The sequence below is a fragment of the Amphiprion ocellaris genome, chromosome 20, assembly GCF_022539595.1.
Source record: "Amphiprion ocellaris isolate individual 3 ecotype Okinawa chromosome 20, ASM2253959v1, whole genome shotgun sequence".
In the NCBI taxonomy this organism is placed as follows: Eukaryota; Metazoa; Chordata; class Actinopteri; family Pomacentridae; genus Amphiprion; species Amphiprion ocellaris.
In genome coordinates this window covers 12,474,376-12,490,928 of record NC_072785.1, presented here as the reverse complement: position 1 = coordinate 12,490,928, position 16,553 = coordinate 12,474,376, and the positions used below count along the sequence as shown (strand labels likewise).

Below are 16,553 nucleotides of genomic sequence, written 5' to 3'. Positions count from 1 at the left end.
ATTAGTTCATTCTTTTAGTCTTAACTTAGTAATTATTCAGTAAAATGCAAATAATCAAAATGCAGCATTCAAATTTTAGGACATAAAAAAGTTTAAATGCTGAATGCACAAAAATTCTAAATCAAATCATTGTTCTACTTTAATTTGCCTTTAAAACATCTATTTTTAATGAGCTTCCCTTAAACAAAGAGCTCTCAGCACTAAAGCATTTACTATTGCTTCTATGCACGTAAGTTTAGCATTTAAACCAAAAGTAAAGAAACCAAAACCTGTGCATGACATGGAAATAAAGGGAGAGGCTGAAAAATGATACTGAAAAAATATTAACATATTAAAGCCAAGTTCCTGGCTTCTATTGCTTTTCTCAGAGTCAGTACCAAACATTTCACACCTCCACGATCCCTAATCTCACTCTTTTATCCAGAACAATAATGAGATTCAGAACAACTCCTGCTTTAGATTGTCATGCAGAGTGATCTGTGGGCTGCACACACTCATACACATGCGAGCCAGTTTCCCTCCGTCCTGGGAAGAGTTAATGATCCTACACCTGTCCTATCAGACACCTGTTTCAGTGCTCTCAGCCAATCACAGCAGAGAGGGAAACTGTGCAGGAATGAAATAAATCTGGGCCCTGTTCAGAGGGAATCACAACGTTTGACTCATCAGTGTGTCACTGCTCTTCCTTGCCAGACTGACACAGAGATAATAGCACATACAAACAGCAAAGAGTTGAAATTAACGGAACCTATTCCGGCTGACTTGGACTAGAGACATGACCAAAGAGACTGAGTAAGTTTTATCACTTTTATTTTGGGTTGTTTTTACTATTTTGGCAAGAAATTTGTGCTAAACTCTGCTTTTAATCCACAAGATAAAAACTTTTTTTTAGTTCAGACTTGGTGTAATACAGTAAATGCTTCCATTAAGATTCCAGTCTGAGGGGTCAGAAACCCCCCTTCTAGCTTTTCTGCAATGGGACCCCCATGTGAAAAATCCCTGTTTTTAAAAGGGGCTGTTTTACATGGGAAATTGATATGGATAGTTTTAACACACACTGCACAGACACACACTGAGTCGGTTCTGTGGTTGTAGTGGGTCTGTTTCGGCTTGTGTTGTCCCTAACCTAGGGGCCACAGAGCACAAAAGGAGACGGGGAAATAAGAATCTCCTCTTGAGGTGTTAGACAGAGACAGAAGGCAATGACAGCATGTATTGCATTGAATTACATAATGGCGAAACCCTAGACACGAGCCCACCCCTCTCTGTGTCTGTGTAAAAGCAAGTGATCTCAGCTGGTTTTAGGGGGAGAATAACGTACGGAGTTTATTTTTTTCTGTGGCTGCTGAGTGTGAGAGGCAGGTGCATCTTTGAGCAGGTGCATGAGTGTTGTTTAAGAATGAAATACTGAGGAAACAAACCTAAGTTAACGCTATAGTCTGGTGTCTAGAAATGCAGTTTTCCATGCAATATTCGGTAGTCTTTCATTAATCCCTGTGAGAAACCGTGGGATTTCTCCCTAAGCTTTGGTTCTGCTCTGGTTGTGAACACCTGTGGTCTTGCCCTTCTGTCAGCACATTTGATTAGCTGTTTATCCAGGCTAAACTGCAGCTATTTGTTCATTTGCTACTTCAGACAAACTCCAAACGGGGCTTATCCTGGCAAGCTTGATGTTTACAATCCAATGTCACAGTGAGTCTTTCCAAACAAATCCAATCCTCAGAGTCCCAGGCGCATCTTTCTTTCTTTTTTTTTTTACACAAGTGAAATGGAAAACCCGAGCTCAACCTCAGCGACGGTTGCGGGTTTCTATTTACCGAGTAAGAAAATCTTGTCATCTCTTGAGATCTGTGCAAATAGCAGAGTTTGTACAGGATTCAGGAGTATAGTTTCTTCTCCTTTCACAACATTGGAAACCACAAAACACTGTGTGCGTGCGTGCGCGCGCGTGCGCGCGTGCGTGCGTGCGTGCGTGTGTGTGTGTGTGCACGTGCGTGTGCGCGTGCGTGCGTGCGTGCGTGCGTGCGTGCGTGCGTGTGTGTGTGTGCACGTGCGTGTGCGCGTGCGTGCGCGCGTGCGTGCGTGTGTGCGTGTGTGTGTGTGTGCACGTGCGTGTGCGCGTGCGCGTGCGTGCGTGCGTGCGTGCGTGTGTGTGTGTATGGGTGGCCCTTGGCTTTTTAAAACCTTTCTGACACCACTGATCAGGAGATGTTACTCAGCTCTGCGGTTTTGCAATCGAAACCTTTCATGCTGAGGGGCAAGTATGTGCAGTGCTCTGAGGCTCAGGCACAGCTGTAGCTTAACTCCAATTTTACTCCTGCCCCATCAAACTGTTCGTCAAATAAGCAAATACATTTATTTATTACCCCTTTGGATGACAACCAATAATTCTTATAATGATAATTTGACACTTCTACCTTTTTGTCAGCGTATATTTCAATATGTCTATCCAGTCGATCACTCTAAACTCTTTCCTCCCTGCTGTAGGACTCTGGGACTGGTCTTTCAGAGTGAGAACTTCAACTATAACCATTACACAAACTACATCATGGACTCCTGGGCTCCCTACATGGACAGCTCTGTCCCTGAGCCAAACCACTCCAAACCCAGACTCCACCCAGGAGACGACCTAGCAGCAATGCTTTATGAACACTGCAAGGTAGGGAAAACAGAATGAATATTTACAAAAGAAGCCAAACTGATAGAGCTTCAATTTCAGTTTCACTTTAATGTTCTTTTTTTTCTCATCACATTTTTCTCTTTGTCCCATTTCAGAACCAGAAGGAGCAGAAAATCGCTGCCTGCAACCGTGCTGGAAATGTCTGCAAACCGACAGAGAGGTAAGTCTAAACTGACAGAACCTATAAAATCCACTTGATCGTTTAAATGGCTGCGACATTATTTTTGTCAAACCGACATGAAATTCAATGCAAAAATCATCACTGCAATTATTATTGCTGGAGAGGCTGGAGAATTTAGAATCTTAAAATCATTTTCATTTGTCACTGAGTGAAATTTACAAGAGTAAAAACACAGAAAGAGAAAGGCAGGGCTTTGGGAGGTCATAAAGATGAGTGGGTAATCCTCTAGTCAAACAGAGGCAGAAGGATTATTGTCTGTCCCTCCAAGTCTACCATTCATCTCTCCATTCTCTATCATCATCTCTGCCTTTGCTTAAAGAGTTTCACAACAGGTAGACAGATTGTCCCTATTTCTACTTCTTCGGGTGAAAAAAGGCCATTGTTGGGGCGCAATGTTGTCGCCTAAAACATTTCAGACAGAGAAACTCAAACACAGAGAAGAAAAAACGCTGGATTAAGGGACAAATAGTTCCCACCCAAACTCAAACCCTGTCTTTCTATGAGTTCCACTTGTTGCAGTAGCTGTGTGTGCTGACACACAACAAGTGCTTTTACTCACATTTGCACATGCAGGCTGCTCTCAGGGATCTGTAACGGTTAAAAGACACACCACAGTCTGTCACTTTAAGGTTATTTTTTTTCTTCGTTCTGTACACCTGAGTCATGCTGACCTTGCAGAGGTGGGTTTTTGCTTCTGTACTTAATCTTTTTCCCACTTCCTCAACCTGCCAGGAGCCTAACCAGCACCAACGAGCTCGCTTCATTGGAGGCGTCCGCCAATGTCATGAAGATTCTCTCCGAGAGCGTTCCCACCAGCCATCCCCAGGAAGTTTTGGGATCCAAGCAGAACATCTCCCTTCCCATTTCTGCTCCCACCACCTCAGACACATACGCCACCCTCACCAGTGTTGTAGCAGATGCTTACGACAAGCAGGAGCTCAACATCATCTTTGATTCCTTGTTGCAGAAGTGGCCAGAAACCACTGCTTTCCCCGACCCCAACGCTGAGGTAATTAATGAAAGCTGAGCCTTGTTTCCTGTGTTGTCAGTCTCTTCCTCCTTCCTTTACTAAACCATATCCTTGTGTGTCATTACCAGACTCTTCCCTACAGCGATCCCTTCTCTGAAAACCACTCCAGCCCTGTCTACTCCGGCTCCTACACCAGCTCCCCAGCCGAGAGACTCAGGAGCGATTTTCAGTTTTCCCTCGGAGCTCCTGCAGCTTCCCCTTACAAGTCCAGCGAGCTGCCCATGGTGTACCTGAACAAGGGCCAGTTTTATCCCATCACTCTCCAGGGGGTGGACAGCAGCGCCTGCCTCACTGCCACCAAAGTCAAGGTGAGTCATGGTGACATATCATCAGGGAATCTTTCAAAGATTTGTTTTGTTTTGTTTATTGGTGCTTCTAAGTTCCATTAAAAAAATGTCACTACTATTCACCCTTCCATCTTTCCCTTCAGGCTTGTTCTTCATGAGCCCAATTATACATAAATTCTTTGCGTGCCACCAAGCCAACCCTTCCCAAATATCTGTCCCTCCCTTGGAGCCAGTTCCTTCGGTGACTAATTCCCTGCTTACACCCTGCACACTGGGCTGGTACCATTAAAGTGACAGTGTCCTGCTCTCTATAATTTATTCCTACCGCCGTGTAATGAGGCCAGAGTGCAGGAGAGCTCAGCTCAGTCGCATTTGTCTGATGTGACACAAGCAAGAGTTGGGAGAAAAAAAAAGAGGAGTGGACAAGGAGAGGGGGAAGGTGTGGTGTGGTTTTCTTTGTCAAACAAATCACAGGAAAAGAATATAGACAAACACATGGTAGCTTACAGCAAATAACCGATGACAATTTTGTAGAAAAGGAGGATTTGCAGTGATGAATGAAACATGGTCATTAAAAGGAGACTTGGCTATTCTTGAAAATGTAGACAGGTGGAAATAATTGCATTGAGCCAGACAAACTGAAGCTAATTTTCTGCTTTTCTGTCACCCCTCTTTCTCCACTACAGACAGTGGTGATGGCTGTGTTCGAGAACGACAAGAGCCCAGAAATGCAGCTCCGTTTCTGGAATCACTGGCATGCGCGCCAGCCGACCGCCAAGCAGAGGGTCATTGACATCGGTATGTTGTTCACAAACACAAATACACATGCACAGGTGAAAGATTCACTCAGTTTTCTTGTCATTCGTTATAAAAGATATTTGAGAGCAGCAGCGCCATTTTCAAGGTACAAACCTGAAAAGAATTCTGTGCAGGAATGTTTAAAATCTTTTTCTTTTTTCAATAGCGGACTACAAAGAAGTGTTCAGCGGCATCAGCAACGTAGAGGAGGTGGCCTTCAATGCTCTCTCTTTTGTGTGGAACCCAAGTGAAGAGGCCAAGGTGAGCAAATGAATGTAGAAAACTTTTATATAACACTGCACCGCAAGCCCATCTTACTGAAACGAGAAGCGACAGAACAGGTGGATCTTTTAGAGGAAAAGAGAGGAAAGGTAGATCAGGCAGGCGGAGAGAGAAGGAGTGGCTGAGGAGGGAGAGGAGGAATCCCAGAAATGTGTTTGGCCCTCAGGCTCTTGTCACCACAGCAAGCAAAGGCCCCGACGGCTTATGTGAGCTTCACTTTGGCCCAAAGGCGTCGGGGTGGGGCCAACCAAACCTGCTGCAGATGGAGAGAAGAAGGAAGAAGGGGGAAGCTGTTTCCACTAAATGTGAGGACAGAAGGAATGAGTAAAGGATAGAAAGATATTCAGATCGGCAGGTGTTTCCAGTTTTTTAAGACTCATCATCTATTTTTATATCACTCACTCCATCATGATGCCTCCACCTTCTTCATTTGCTTTCATTGGCATACATCTCTAAAACCTGTCATCATGTCCCCACTGGGATACAAGTACACTGAAAGGAATGACACGAATAAAAGATGTCAGTTGTCACAAAACCTGATGCCAACATGATGTACTTTGAAATGCTGTCTTTTCCTGTTCCCCAGGTGTACATTGGAATCAACTCCCTGAGTACAGATTTCTCTTCTCAGAAAGGAGTGAAAGGCCTTCCTCTAAACCTACAGATCGACACTTACGACTTCAGCTCAGGAAACAACCAGCTGATACACAGAGCCGCATGCCAGGTCAAGATTTTCTGTGATAAGGTATGTTGCTTTACTTAATTTGTTTTTTCACGTAAACGAAGAAAAAGCGGATATTTCTGGAGTCATTGATGTGATTGTGTCGTTGTCTTCAGGGTGCAGAGAGGAAGATGCGAGATGAGGAGAGGAAAAGATCCAAGAGGAGGGGAAAAAACACCAATGACGCTAACGGTGAGTACTGCAGATTTTGAAAATGCTATAATTACACTGTCCAAGTGAATCCAAATCTAACATTGTCCTTCTTTCTGTCTTCCAGCTAAGTCTTTAGTGAGCAGCTCCATCAACGCTGAATGTACCTTCTTCCGGACCCTGGATGACCACGTCACCCAGCCGGTTCTCTTCATTCCAGACTCACACTTTGCCAGTTTACAGCGCATGGTAGGCAGCCTTGGTTTTGTTTTTTTTTCAACCAATCCTACTATTATCCCTCTCCTCTCCCTCCTGTTCCCACCAGCCGCCCCCTTCATATCCCTGCAGGCAAGAGGACAGGCACGAGCGAGGCAGGAAAAAAAAACTGTGGGAAAGTATGCAGTGGGAAAAGTGGGCTAGGAACAGGGAGGGGGGTTAAGCGATGCCAGCGAAAGTGAGGCAAAACACAAACCTGAGATCAGATGAGCTAATTGGAGTCGAAACCAGGCGAGGGTACATGCCGCTGCAGCTACAGACACTGAGGTTAAGCTGTGGGGGCTTACACAAAGACACACACACCTGATGCAACAGGACTTGCGGCTGACACATAGCAAGCCAGCCACCCTCATTCACTCAGACACACTTGCAAAAACAGTGCGGTGAGGGTGCTGTTCAGACAGGCCACTTTTCCCACACTGTGGAGTCTAGAGGGGCATGTGTGAGAGAGAAAGTGTACGTATAGATCATTAAAAAAAAGACTCTGCTGATGTGGAGGAGGTCTTTTCATTTAGATTTAATTTAGATACAAGTCCTGAGTTAATGTCACTGAAACCGAAAGGGGAAAAAAATAACCTGCCCTTGCAGTCTGTACCGAATGTCTGAGGCAGAAAACGTCTTTGATTGGACAGCGTGATTAAACACAGGGTGGTCCTATCTGTGTGTCTCCATCGGTGTCCACGCTGATGTTGTGTTAGAAGTTATGGGAAATGCAGTCTTACAGTGATGATAACGTTCCTTTTTTTTAAGGTATCACGCACAGACAGCGGAAGGAAGGGGGATATTAAGCAATGACTTTATCAGTGAAGTTGTTTCTAATCAGATTTCTCATCTCCCCCTTTGTTTCCTTTGTCTCTGCAGGCCGCTCCCATGGACGAAACTGAAAGGTAAGCAGAGATAGATTGCACAGGACAGCATTAACAGTTGGCCATCACAATCCGTTATGTTCAAATAAACACACAGTGGCTGTTTTTGACTCATGTAAATGTTGGTTTTTGTCCTGCCAGGAGTTCTCTTAAGAGGTTGTATCCGGACAGAGACCAGAGCAGATCTCCACACAGCAAACAGGCTCGCAGAGAAGACCCACAAAGAGGTAGATAGGAAGCTGCAAGTCCAATAAAAATGTCATCCCACCACCGTTTGTCCCCTTTGATGCTAATTTTTTCTTGCTTGCCTTTTATAGTTCTGCTTTACGTGAGGACAGGCACTCAAGAGGCGTTTGATGCGCTCATGCTCAGCTCTCCGACCGTGTCAGGCCTTCGAGAAGCTGTAAGTATCACATGATTGCTCTGTCATGAATACACTCCTGATTTATGTGACCCGTTTTCAAAGGTGGAAATCAACAGCGTCTTCACCTCTCTTGTCTTCTGCACTCGTCAGAGCCTTTTTTTTTTTTTTTTTTTTTTTACAGTATCTCATCCCTGAAGTGTATCACTTGTCTGTCAGCAGATCACTCTAACTGTCTTCTCATATTCCTTTCATTCCTCAGATTTCAGAAAAGTATGGCATGCAAAAAGACACCATTGGGAAAATCTACAAAAAATGCAAAAGAGGGTGAGTATCGTATTGTGTCTTTGGTGTGTCTAATGCGCCTCTATTGTACAACTGGCTTAACTCGAGTTAGATTAAAGGATTCCATGTGACACAGGTGATGTGCATATGTTCAGTGCTTTTGGTTTGTGGTTTTAATCTCATCCTCCTCTAAGGAAGCTCACGTTGACAGACCGGGTAGGTTGGTTAGTTGGCTCGGCCCTCTGGAATGTGTTAATTGCAGCTCCTTCAAAAGAAGACATATGCCTGAGTGAGGATGAAAAGATTTCATAAGGCCTGCCGATGAGTCATGGCCGATTGTTATTTATGTTTTCATAACCTCATCTCTTCGGAACATCAGGAAGTAGTGTTGAAAAGAGATACTTGATTCGATAAAGGCTTGCAGTCGTTAGCAAAAGGTTGTCTGTCCAGTTTGGAACCGTCACATATCGCACATATGTCAGGTAAAAAGCGATAAAGGTCAGATGAGTTCCTGTAAGGTACACTTCTCCAGTGATGAATTTAGTGAGTTGGGTTGCGTGCAGTGCTTTAAAAAAGAAAGTCAGTGTGTTTCACCGCCTCTAACAATATTTTAAAAAAGGTGACGCCTCTCTTAATGGTTCTGTCATCAACTTCTTCTTATAAAATGATTATCATTGTAGTTAGGGAGTGTTTACAACTTACCGGCTTTGATAAAAGTGTGTTTCATCAGCAGAATCAGACCTGAATGGGGTTTTCTAACTGGTGATAGTCTGGCTCACTTCCTGCATAATAATGTAGGAGATCAGAGGCCATTCCTTGAGACCTTTTGACAGAAGCTGAAACACCTTTGGGTGATTTTCGTGCAGCTTGCTGGCAGCTATCACTGCAGGGGGAGCAGCAAAGCTAACTGGTTGGGTTGCATTCTGCCTGCAGTTCCCTCCCTCCTCTTTTGCTCTTCAATCAGCCTTGTCCCTGCAGGCAGAATGCATGATCCTGTGGTTATTCAGTCATTAAAGCCTTAAAGGCCTGAAGGTTAGACTTAGTGTTGGGGAGGAGACAGACAGTGACCTGATTGATTGCCCCTACTGATGCAGGAGATATAGCGCCACTATATTTTCCACCTGAGAAGTTTCCTGCAAAACAAATGGCATGCTGTGCTTAACCCAAACACGAAACCTGGTGACCTGGTGTTTATGTCACACCTGAGTGAGAAGTAGAGCATAACAGATTTAGAGTCAAGTTGCTCATTTTAGTTTGGGAGATTAATATGTTTTTCTTAAAACTGGTTAATGCAGTTTTATTTGTCCTTTTCTTTGCTGCATATTTCTCCGCAATCCCTGAAGTAACCCTTTGTTTTTGCTCCTCTTCCCTCCAGGATTTTCGTCAACATGGACGACAACATCATTGAACACTACACCAACCAGTCGGCCTTCCTCATCGAGGTGTCCGAGGTGGTTGGCCGTCAGTTCCAAGTCACTCTGGTTGAAGTATGAGAACAAGCGAGCCACTTGCTCCATTGAAGGATGAACAAACACAGCTGCCAGTTTAAACCATCTCCCCAAAGCACTGCTCGATCAGAGACAATGTAAGCTGCGGACCGCCAAAGCTACAAAGAGACCTGGACTGAATCTTCAGTTTTTCCGATTTCAGATAAAAAAAAAATTTAAAAAAAAGCAGTCGTTTCTGAATTTTGTAAATACCACTCACTTCAGGTCTTTTTATTTTGTTATTTGAATGTATTATTTTAATGTGAGAGCATTTATGATAAACACTTTGTACATATATAATGTAAATAGAATTTAATATGACAGTGTTTTATGAGCTAGTCATGTGCATGTTGCGATCCACTTTCCACAAATTGCTGTGTATTTCAAGTTTTTTTACAGAGCTTTGTACGTGAATTGTGTACAGCATTTTTTTTTTAGCATTTCTTAACATTGCTATTCTTGCTGCTTTCAATGTACTTATCATTTCTTCTACAAAAGTGAATGGTGCATTTTCTTAACCATAATTTGCCGCTCATTTTTTAAAATTTTACCTTTGCCAAAAGTATCTTCCTGTAGGTTCCTGGTAGTTTCACGACTAAAATGCCCGACACTGGGTTGCATTCAGAACCTAAAGTCAGACATTTCCACCCATAAAACCACACAAGAGTTAGTATTGGCCAATTTTAAGCCCAAAGCTGTGGACATTTCCTGACTGTACGGTGTAACCACAGAGTTTTTCTGGAAACAGTTCAAACCCTCTAAACCAGAAACAGGACTTTCATAGTATGCATGTGTATGTGTATGTAAAAATTTGTGTGCTTATGTGTTGTGTATCATTTCAAAGCAAGCATGTATCCCTGTAATATTTCATTATTATAAACAAGACAGTTCTGGTTATGTTAGTCACATTGCCGCTTTTCTAAGAAAATAAAGAAAATGCATATCAGGCTTTGTCTCCAGTTGCTACACGCACAAATCAAAAATATCCATTCACTGATTTGCCAGGATGAGTTATCAAAGGAACAAAAAAAGGACAAAGATTAGAGATGCTTTTGTGTAACTGTGCACAATTACAGTTAGTCTTTGGAGGTAAAGTGCATATTGGAAATGCAGAAGCAGCCGACTACTCGATCAGCTCTTCTTAGAGATCAAACAAAAGCATGACACTTATGGGAATGAGAGAGGTCTGCTGTATTTTCTGCGAAATTGTACTTGGAATTGTGTTTGAATGCATATGCATGTGTGTATGAGGGAGAGAGGGGTACATCAAAGAGACCCTTTACATTATCTATCAGCTCTCGGTGCTCCTTAATAGGAAGCACATGTTGGAGTGTTCGTTGCTTTTCCCCGTTTAGTGACACTGACGGGGAAAAGCAGGGAGGCACTTTGTCCTAGATAGAACACAGACATCCTTCAGCAAGTCAAAGAGAGAGGCTCGGGCAGAGAGTAAGTGAGACAGAGAGGCAGGGAAGCAGACAGACGGGGAAGCAGCAGGAAAAAATAAAGGAGGAAGGGGGGGAGGACAGACACAAGGACAGAGACATGAAGACAGAGAAAATGAATAAGCAGATGCAGGCGGCGAAACTGTTGAAGCACGGATAGATGAGAAGAAAGAGTGAGCAAGAATAATGAAGAGGTGGCTACACCATCTGCTGCCAAAGAGGGAGAAATATGTTAGCCAGTCACAAGAGAGCAGGGAGGCAGCCAGCGATCTGCAGTGAGATACACACAACCCCTCCTGAATGGTAAGTGACTGTGACTTCATGGACCGTATCTGTGTGTGTGTGTGCATGTGTTCGCTTTTTCGCTCCATATGTGTCTGTACGGTGTTTAAACTATAGATAATGTACAGTACGCTCATCATTTTTCAATTCATCACCAGTCTCTTCAGTGCTTCCCTGCAGATGTTTCCACACCTTTCCTTTTGCCATTTTTTTGTGCATCAAAACAAACCCAGCACTTAAGGAAGTCCCTGCATTTAAATCATTACAGTGGCAGACAGTAATCAATAGACTTGGCAGGTACATCTTTCAACATGATCTCATTGATTTTTTTGAGGAAGGAAAAAGCTCAGATTTTTTAGCTCAGACTCAAATCTGACAAAGTGCACAAAAACAAAGAGAAGAAATATTACAGCAGTGAGTGTGTAGAAAAACACTATTAACAGCCTGGTGAGACTGAAGCATATAGCTCACCGTTAATTAGTTAAATCCTGATGCAGACAAGGATGTGATCTCCCAAATCTCTTGTTTTCATCTTTCCTCTTTCCTGTCATGTCAGTGATGCAGCAAAACAGGATGTAATTTACAGTAAAGGTGACACATGTCAACAGTGTGTTTATGAAAGTGCACTCCGCTTGCTTCCATTGCATCAACATCTACGTGCATTCTCATGGGGATTTATTTCTTGTATATTCTAGCCTAGTTCAGTAAACCTTCTCCTTGTCTATTCATGTCTGTTAGATATCCTCAGACTGATACCTGCTCAGTTGTCTTTAATCCTTTTAAAATTAGTTTTACAAAGAAATGACAGACATAAAGGAGACTCTGCAGAGACATTTTCACAGGTTTTATCTGTATTTACAGGTCAAATATACAGTTATGACTCATGGAAGCTTCTGTAAGTTTGTTAAAGTTGTGGATTTGATGTGGAGATTCAATTTTTTAACAGCCATTCATATACCTACTTCAGTTAGTGCAAAATTTATGAAGTCAGTTGGCTTTTAAAGAAAAAAAAACAGTTGAATTCATACAAAGTGCAACAAACACTGATGAAACATCTGGTGGCGTTGCACAATAACTAAGAAGCTTATGTGGCTGAAACCTTTGCAAAGCAATCTATGCCTCTGTATAATAATATTAATATGTACAAGACTTGTCTTATACATTTAAACATGCTTTTAATTTATTAATAACTAACTTGAGTAACATTTTTAATGTTGAATTTGCATGATTCCACAGTTTGAAATGCTGAAGTCATTACAGCTCTGCAGTTTACAAACCTGCTCTTCAGTGGTTTTGAGTTTATGAGCATGAAAGCGTTCACCGCAGCCAAACCTTAAGGTGTGCTGGGTACTGTATAAATCTATTATGTGTTTCTTCATATATAATTAAATGTTGCTTTTGGTTTTGTTTTTCAATTAATTTAAATTCTTACATTCTTATTTACTGCAAGTAAGATATTTAGTTTAAGACTAGTATTTAGGTTTAAGAATTAAATCGTAAGTGGAAAATTACCTGGGAACTCATGAATGTCTTATTTTGTGCCTCAAGAAGATTCTGTAGTGAAAAATGTGACAAAAATGACACAATGTGAAACAACCATGGTTCTCAATTTTTATTAAATTGTCATTAAACAATAGTCAGCTGTCAAAGTTTGCTTGCTGTAATCATATTTCCTATTCATATGGACTACTATAAGGGTATCCCTTTGTAATGCACTTTTATTTTAAGTGATGGGGCTATAATCTCTTGTGCATTTCACAATATAAAGTTAACATGAGGCTTCAGCAGTCTGTGTTTAGAAAAACAAGTGGACACCTTCCAGAGTATTTTTAGTTCAAGTGTCCCTCTTCCCCCTGGGCTGCTATCATAATGCCGGTGTTTAGGGTGTTTGTTTGACAGAGATGTGAATTGATTGCGGCCGCTTGTGTGTCTGCGTGACTCATACACATCTTCAGGTTGTCTTGTCCCCTTCTCCGGGGACGTTCTCGCCCTCCTCCTCCGAGCCGAGACATTGGACTCACTCTGCATTCAAACACTGGCCCAACGTAATTACTAATCCAGCTGAAATTCTCCAAGGTCACGGCTGGTCATCAGTCGTCCGAGAAAACAGCTCAACACACACACTGCTGAACTCAAGTGGGCCAACGTTTGTATATATAAGACAATCGGGTTTTTGCATAGAGAGAAGTCTGACTAGGTCTTGTGATGAATACATCTACACACTGCCAAGTTGTGACTGGCCAGGTTATCGTATCCTAGCAACAGAGACAAGCATCGACCGTTCAGTTTTTTCCTGTCCAGCACAGGAACTGTGAAGCCAAACCTCCTTCTGCTTTTTCTCCGGCTGCTCGTGCGTTCGTCTTTACTCCACTTCACACCTCTGTTGTGTCTCTGACTCAGTTTTTCTTTCCATCACGCTGACCTGATGTACATTATTTCTTACGATAACTGAACCTTTCTTTTTCACTCAGGTAGTCAAAATGAAGAGTCTGCAGCTAAAAGAAAGAAGAGGTTCGATGAAGAGGTATTGGATGAGAGTCTGTTTTCTAAGATTTTGAAGTTTCATCATTCTGATAGCTGTACTGATTGTCTTTGCTTTTGTTACAAGCTAATTTATACGTCTTTTAGGTTTAAAACTCTCTAGTATCTTACAAAAAAAAGTAGAGTAGAATGGATTTTGGTTTATGTGAACCAAGGCATGGCACAGAAGATTGTATCTTTTTTATCATGGCAATTGTGTTGTCTTATTTTTTTCCAGAATTCATCCAAACATTTCTCGGAAGTCTCATCAAACCAGTATCTGACTGGCAAGCAGCAGTCCCTGTGTGGACTAACAGCCACCGTCATCTGTCTTTGGGAGAATACTCATATTACGCTGAGCTGGTGCTGTTTTATTTTTACAGAAAAACTAATTAAGTCTAGCCTAGACAATCAGGGCTGTGACACTAATGATGCACACTCCAGCCTCCATGGTGATGGGGATTGTCTTCGCCCCCTTGGGACTGGTCCTCGTCTTCACAGCTGCCATCACCCCTCAGTGGAGGGAGGGACAGGCACGTCTGAGCATGACAGGGCCGGGGTCTCTTCTCCGGTCGGGGGCTAAAGGTCAGGGTATGGGGGTCAGGTCTGGGTCAGTGGAGGCGCTGCTCTTGCTGCGCTCTGATGGACTCTGGGAGAGCTGCCTGCAGGTGGAGCACTCGGAGCTGAAGCAGTGCTGGCCTGTAGCTGGTCCATATCAGAGAGACCCACGGGTTCGTCTGGCTCAGGGCTTGGTGCTCACCTCCTTGTTCCTGTGCGGCACCGGTATCGTCCTGGCTTGTATCGGGGTCCGGTGCTGGACCGATCTGCCCCTGAGGGGGGTTGCAGCCTCAGGAGGACTCTTGGTGGTGACGGCCGGGCTGCTGAGCCTGACTGCTTTAGGGGTGTACACCCACAACCTTAGAAGACTCGGGATGGATCCGAGTCAGAGGATCAGCAATCCCAGGTTCCCCCACCTCAGCTTGCATGCGGCTGGCTCGCTCTACTTTGGCTGGCTGGGTTCGTGTTTGCAGGTGCTCGGAGGAAGTGCTTTGCTGTTCAGTTTCAAACGACCAAGATGCCCAACCTGCCCATCCGGCCCAGAGCTACCAGTCTGCCCGGCCTGCCGCTCATGTCCAGAAATTACCAACAAGACAGACATGGATGTATATGAAGTCAGCTGTTAGAACTTGAACCTTAGACTCACAAAACTTCAAGAAAAAATTGGCAAAAATGAACAAAATTGAACAACCTCCCTTCCATCAGCTAATAAATCTGCCAACTGATACATAAATTCCTAAATTACAGTGAACCACCAGACATTGCTTCAACCTGATTAATGAACTTTAACGCAGGTATGAACATAATGTGTGTAGCTTCCTATTGACATAGAAACATAATGTTGGTGTGTAAATACAAGGTGATGAATGTTGATGAGTAGAAAAAGATTGAGCTGCCTTGAAGTGTTCCATGTAGTGAAACATGACTGAAGTGTCACTTTGTGATGCCTTTTACACTGTAGCCATGACTCTGTACTGTTATCAAAAACATGACATCTTTTGTGTCTGAACAAAACTGTGAAATGTAAAATATTTGTGATATTTAGTAGACTTGCAGTTCCTTAGATGATGTTAGGGCTTTAAATAAGAATGGTTTAGATCAATTTATAGACTACTGCGGTAAAATTTAAACATTGGATTTTATCTGTGCTTCAACAGAAAATTGCATTAAGCTAATGCATCTGACGTTCCAGTTTTCTTTGGGATGCATAAATTATTGTCTCCAAAACAATTTGCAATCAGCTTTTGAATTTTTTTTCAATTCAGTGACTGGAAACAACTAAAAAGACCACTTTTTGAAGTCAGATGAAAGAGAATGTGTTGTGTAATAATCTGCCCGTTTCTTAGCCAGTCTGTCTTGTTAAGCTTTTGTATGATACCTTCACTATGGAGCCTTCATCTGATCATCGGGATATCACTGACATGAAAACATGAGCAGTGAGAAGATTTTAAAAAATGTTGGAGGAGGAAGTATAACAGGGTGTTGTTTATTCCTTGTAAATTATTTGTTGGTGTAAAGATATTATAATGTGTTTGCACTTGTTGGTGCATTCTGCATTGAATAAAATATTTCAGATATGTCACTGTGTGCTGTGTTTCACTATTTAGAAAGCAGACTGAGGTAGACTTCAGAGAAGAAGAAGTAGAAGTAGAAGAAGAACAACACAGATTAATAAAAATCTCAATCTGAATCTAAAGTGCTGCCAAGGAGTTCAGATTTATTAGCGCAACTCAAAGCTGAGAGTTCAACCGACGCACAGCAGACAAGGTCACTGCAGCCGGTGAATTATCAGGAACAGTCTCATTACATGGATAGATCTTAGATATGAATGCAGCGAACGCCATCAACCTGATGAGGAAATGAACAATTCAGTTGCTTCAGTCAGCAGCAAACAAAGACATTCAGCATGTGACAGTATGTGTCATGGTTGATGAAACAAAGGACAGTGAAGGAAAGAAGTAGGTGGAGAAAAAAGTATATATATTTTTGAGCTTATGCAAGAAAAACAGATATTTTTTTGCTGCAGAATTTGTCAGTCTGTGCTTTGAACACTTACACTGCAAACCACACATTCTGCTGCTTTTCAACTAGTGGTTCAGACTTCTTTCTGAAAGTACTGAATGTGAAAACTTATTAACCGTCAAGGGCAAATTTCACTGCTGTATGGTAGACAGTTCTGAAAGCTGCAAACAGGACCTGGTGACCTGGTCGGGCAACAAAAGGGAGCCGGCAAGCTGTAAAGAAACAGTTTGACGTGACCTTCAGTGGAGAAGATTACAGAGGACTCACACATGGAGCAGAGTACAAAAAGGCTTAACAGGCTGAATCTCATGCAGAGCAGACAGAC

At 42.7% G+C, this 16,553-nt stretch overlaps 2 protein-coding genes across 2 annotated transcripts; both read left to right on the top strand.

Moving 5' to 3' along the window:
• The first annotated feature begins 657 nt into the window (after positions 1–657).
• Positions 658–10,350, top strand: grhl3 (grainyhead-like transcription factor 3). Its single transcript, XM_023295901.3, has 15 exons — positions 658–792; positions 2,488–2,659; positions 2,776–2,840; positions 3,594–3,870; positions 3,960–4,199; positions 4,865–4,976; positions 5,143–5,237; positions 5,845–6,003; positions 6,096–6,171; positions 6,257–6,378; positions 7,267–7,292; positions 7,413–7,498; positions 7,589–7,674; positions 7,895–7,959; positions 9,293–10,350. The coding sequence occupies exons 1-15, from the start codon at positions 776–778 to the stop codon at positions 9,408–9,410; spliced, it is 1,716 nt and encodes a 571-aa protein (XP_023151669.2). The 5' UTR covers positions 658–775; the 3' UTR covers positions 9,411–10,350.
• Positions 10,351–10,681: 331 nt separating this feature from the next.
• Positions 10,682–15,783, top strand: cldn23l (claudin 23-like). The gene is made up of 3 exons (XM_023295989.3): positions 10,682–11,149; positions 13,600–13,652; positions 13,887–15,783. The coding sequence occupies exon 3, from the start codon at positions 14,077–14,079 to the stop codon at positions 14,830–14,832; it is 756 nt and encodes a 251-aa protein (XP_023151757.2). The 5' UTR covers positions 10,682–11,149; positions 13,600–13,652; positions 13,887–14,076; the 3' UTR covers positions 14,833–15,783.
• The last annotated feature ends 770 nt before the right edge of the window (positions 15,784–16,553 follow it).

What these genes read in the sequence shown, in the direction of transcription:
- cldn23l (XM_023295989.3), top strand. Translation starts at nt 14,077, where the DNA reads ATGATGCACACTCCAGCCTCCATGGTGATGGGGATTGTCTTCGCCCCC.
- grhl3 (XM_023295901.3), top strand. An exon ending in GCAGAGGGTCATTGACATCG is followed by an intron (nt 4,977 to 5,142) that starts GTATGTTGTTCA and finishes TTTTTTCAATAG; the next exon opens with CGGACTACAAAGAAGTGTTC. An exon ending in TACAAAAAATGCAAAAGAGG is followed by an intron (nt 7,960 to 9,292) that starts GTGAGTATCGTA and finishes TCTTCCCTCCAG; the next exon opens with GATTTTCGTCAACATGGACG.